This window comes from Rattus norvegicus, chromosome 1, assembly GCF_036323735.1.
Source record: "Rattus norvegicus strain BN/NHsdMcwi chromosome 1, GRCr8, whole genome shotgun sequence".
Taxonomy (NCBI): domain Eukaryota; kingdom Metazoa; phylum Chordata; class Mammalia; order Rodentia; family Muridae; genus Rattus; species Rattus norvegicus.
The window spans coordinates 95,297,892-95,302,108 of record NC_086019.1 but is presented as its reverse complement, the minus strand read 5'-3'; the positions used below and the strand labels follow the sequence as shown (position 1 = coordinate 95,302,108).

The window sequence follows — 4,217 nt, the reverse complement described above, 5'->3', positions numbered from 1 at the left end:
TGTCTGTCTGTGTGTCCATGTTGGGCATGGGGTGGGGAAAGAGTCCTAGGGTCCTCTTCAGGTCTAAGCTTAAGTTATACTGTGGCTCTGTGACAATGGCTGGGCCAATTAGCTGAGGCCCTGTGGTGCAGATTAGGGGTATGGGAGCTGGGGTCAAAGACATACCCCCTGGTGACAGAGGGGAGGCTGGAGTCTCCTAGGTCAGTGCTTCTTGAAAACAGGGCTAGTGAGTATTCCTAGGCTCTGGGGCTGAAGCCCTCCCCTCTGCACCAGCCAATGATGGGGCCTGGCCTTGAGCCCCCCACCCCACCCCCAAGAGAGGGCAGATGGCCAGAAAGCCAGGCTTGGCCCGGCAATCTGTCGCCTCAAACTGTAGCTCTGGCGCCTGGGCTGTGACCCCTGCCCTTGGCTGATGATGAAACCTGTCCTGAGCGGCCACAGTGATGCCTGACAGTCAGGGAATACCATCATGTCCCCAAAAGACTGGCTCCCCAGTCCCAGGTCTAGGCCTGCCTGCCTCTCAGTTTCCCCTTGTTGTACTTTGTACCTTGCCACAACCTTGCTGGTCTCTTGTGTCTTGAGAACCCTGTCTTTGGCCTTACCAGTTCCTAAACCCCCCTTTGAGGGAGCATGTGGAACAAATGAGAAGCCCCAGTGAGTAGCCGCCGAGGGGTAGAAGCATTCCCAGAATTGGGAATTGGACAGGGTTGGTTCCGGATGCGCCCTGTGTGACTCTGGCATGCTGTCCAGTAGTCTATCTGTGGAGTAAACGCTTTGTACACCACGGAGTCCAGGTAATAGAAACCAAACCACAGCACACAGGCTTTAGCAGTACCCCAAGAACCAGCTACAAAAGCCCTGGTGTGGCCTGTGTACCAGTCTCTGGTGTATGGAGTCCAGCACGGCATGGGGAGGTTCTGGCATAATACCACTGCACTTGGAGCTATGTGATAGGCAGTCGCCTCCTACTAAGCCAAGTCTCACACTCTACTGTGTCACCTGTGCTTAGAGGGAGACAGCATTTGAGGACTGGATGATCATGAAGCCAGACCCCTGCGGTCAGTGACTGGAAGGCAGCTTTAAGCATAAACACTAATAGAGCCCAGGAGGAAGCAGGCAGCCACTTAGAGGCCAAGTAGCACCAGCTGTTAACACAAAAGTGAGTTGGCACTGGTATTAAAGACCCAGAATCAGTACACTCACTGGCATGTGAAGCCAGTGCGTTAGTTCATATGCTGGCCTATGAAATGCCTTGGCTCCAGCTATGAATGACTGCTGCCACTATAGGCAGAAGGTGACTCCGATGTGACAGCTACCTCATACGGTCTTCATGTTGGACACCACGGCGCATGTTGGGGCTGACACAAACTCTTGGGCATCTGTCCAATCCCTTGGCCACGGTGCCTAACTCATGCTGGGATGCACCCTGCATATATGTTCCCCATTGCTGGATCCTGAGGTGCCCAGCGAGTGACAGCCATACTGAGGACACTGAAGGGGGGAGAGGCACAATACTTCCAGTCACCAATCAATGTTTAGGGTAAAAGAGGGGGATTTTTCTGAGAGCCATGGGGTGACATCACAGGTGGCTGGCTGGAGGCTTGTTGTCCATGGCTCTGCCCCACCTTCTGAATGCACCTCTGCTGGCTGAGAGTGACATAACCCTGTCCCCTGTCACTCTGTTCCCGCTTATCTCTCCCGCCTGTTTGGCGCCACTATCTTCTTGGAAATGAGTCAGGGCAAAAGGGAGGGGGCTCAGGTGACCCTCCTCCCACTGGTCCCATAAAAAGGACTGGGACTGGCTCCTAGACACCAGCTCAAGTCCTTGGACTACACTGCAGGACAGAAGGCAAGATGGCACTAAGCACTCGGATCCAGGCTGCCTGTCTCCTGCTTCTCCTCCTGGCCAGCCTGAGCAGCGGTGCCTATCTCCGGCAACAGGTGAGCACCCTCACTGTGGTGAGAGAGCCAGGTCCCAGGGAAGCAGGGGTTCCTCAGCACTAATATTTAGGAGGGCTCAGCTGTGATGGCAGCTGTTGGCAGGACAAGGGTGGTCCTCAATGGAAGGGCTGAGAGGCTGCACAGGGGTCGCTGAATCACTCTCATCCCACTGTGGAAAATGGACAGGAGGAACATGGTGGGAGCCAGACAAAATGTTCCTCCAGCTGTGCCGTCCCGGTCAGGGCATCCCTCAAGCAGCCTTTAAAGTGACTATTTAGTAAAGACTTACTGTGGATAGCGTAGAAGACAGTGGGCAGAACAACTCATGAGAAAGGACCACAGGTGGGGCTGGGGATTTAGCTCAGTGGTAGAGCGCTTACCTAGGAAGCGCAAGGCCCTGGGTTCGGTCCCCAGCTCCGAAAAAAAAAAGAACCAAAAAAAAAAAAAAAAAAAAAAAAGGAGAAAGGACCACAGGTGAGGCTGAGAGGCTGTCAGCCAGGCAAAGTATTCTGTAAGAAAATGATAGAGAAGGGGCTGGAGGGATGGCTAGCCGTTAAGAACCCTTCATGCGGGGTTGGGGATTTAGCTCAGTAGTAGAGCGCTTGCCTAGGAAGCGCAAGGCCCTGGGTTCGGTCCCCAGCTCCGGAAAAAAGAACCAAAAACAAACAAACAAACAAACAAACAAACAAACCCTTCATGCTTGTGCAGAGGATCTAGGGTCAGTTCCTGGCACCCATATGGTGGCTCACAACCATCCTCAACCAGTTCCAGGGTAGCTGATGCCGTCTGACCGAGATGCTCATTCAGCACTAGGCATGCATATGGTACGCATACATATATGCAGGCAAAACACTCACACATAAAATAAGAAAGAAAACAGAAAATAGTACAGGTCCGAGTTTGGTGTGGGCACTCCAAAGGTGGAGTCGGGAGGATCCGGAGTTCACAGTCACTCCCGGCTCTCCTGGCTATACAGCAAGTTCAATGCCAACCTTGGCTATGTTTAAAAAAAAAAAAAAGGTGGGGCAGCAAAAAGATACTAGATTTGTGCCTTGGAGCTGAGACAGCAGAGTGGGTGGTCAAGGCAATCACAAGACCCCTGAGGACCGTAATCTGATAAGTGGAGCCGGTGTTGGAAGTAAAGAAAGAGCGGTAAAGTTTCTGCTGTGCCAAGCTTTGTGGACAGCTTTTCCGATGACGATCTGTCCTCGGATTGCTCAGAGTCCGGAGGGAAAGCCACACTCCACCTGATGGTGCTCTAAGTCAGTGTGCTATGTGGTGACCCGGTTATAAGAGCTAAGATGCAGGGAAACTTGTTGGGAGTGTTCAGCAGAGTACAAAGAAAGTGGATGCTCTTAGGAAATGGGACCTTAGGAAGGGACCCGTGTTGAGATGGAATTCCTAGAAGGGTCCCTAAGTCCCTGGGGAAGAAGCAGGCAGAGTCAGAAAGCTATTCTGGGGACTCCACAGTACTCAACACCTCTTCTGCTTTCACAGACGAGACAGACTACGGCTCTGCAGCCTTGGCATGGGGCAGAAAGCAAGACTGATGACAGTGCGGTAAGAGCATCTGGGACCTTCTCTCCCTGATCCAGCCTCTCCTATGCCCAAGCGGGGCGGCTTATCTCTCTCTCTTTCCACAGCTGCTGATGCTGAAGCGAAGGAAGCGAGACACCAACTTCCCCATATGCCTCTTCTGCTGTAAATGCTGTAAGAATTCCTCCTGTGGTCTCTGTTGCATAACATAGAGAGCCAAGAGCCTTGTCCTGACCTCTCAACACACTGCCTCCCCTCCGCCCCATTATTTATTCCTGTCCTACCCCAGCAATGACCTTGAAATAAAAATGATGATTTTATTTTCAAACTCTGGTGTCTGGGTTTTTTAGCTTCCCCCAACCCCTTGCCAAAGACACGGACTTGTTGCAAGCCCTGTCACCCAGGGACAAACAGTAGGTGGGATATACAGGTTTCTGTACATTGAGGCTGCTAGAGAGCTGAGTGAAGCATTTCTTGTCTGTTCCTCATTTTGTTTCCTACTTCAAAAGATCGGGAGTTTATGTTGCAACCCAGGAAAAAAGTTGAAAAGACTTTCCTCAGAGTTTTTCTTAAAAAAAAAAATTGTTTAAAGTGCGCGCGCGTGTGTGTGTGTGTGTGTGTGTGTGTGTGTGTGTGTGTGTGTGTGTTGATTGTGAGCATATGTAACAACCAAAATATCCCCAACTGGTATGAAACTTGCTTTGCCAAACTCACAGAGATTTCCTGCCTCTGTCTCCTGG

The 4,217-nt window shown here is 51.6% G+C and overlaps 1 protein-coding gene across 1 annotated transcript; it reads left to right on the top strand.

The window, feature by feature from the left end:
* Positions 1–1,837: 1,837 nt before the first annotated feature.
* On the top strand, positions 1,838–3,777 carry Hamp (hepcidin antimicrobial peptide). Its single transcript, NM_053469.2, has 3 exons — positions 1,838–1,941; positions 3,439–3,501; positions 3,585–3,777. Exons 1-3 carry the CDS (start codon positions 1,855–1,857, stop codon positions 3,687–3,689), a joined length of 255 nt encoding a protein of 84 aa, NP_445921.1. The 5' UTR covers positions 1,838–1,854; the 3' UTR covers positions 3,690–3,777.
* The last annotated feature ends 440 nt before the right edge of the window (positions 3,778–4,217 follow it).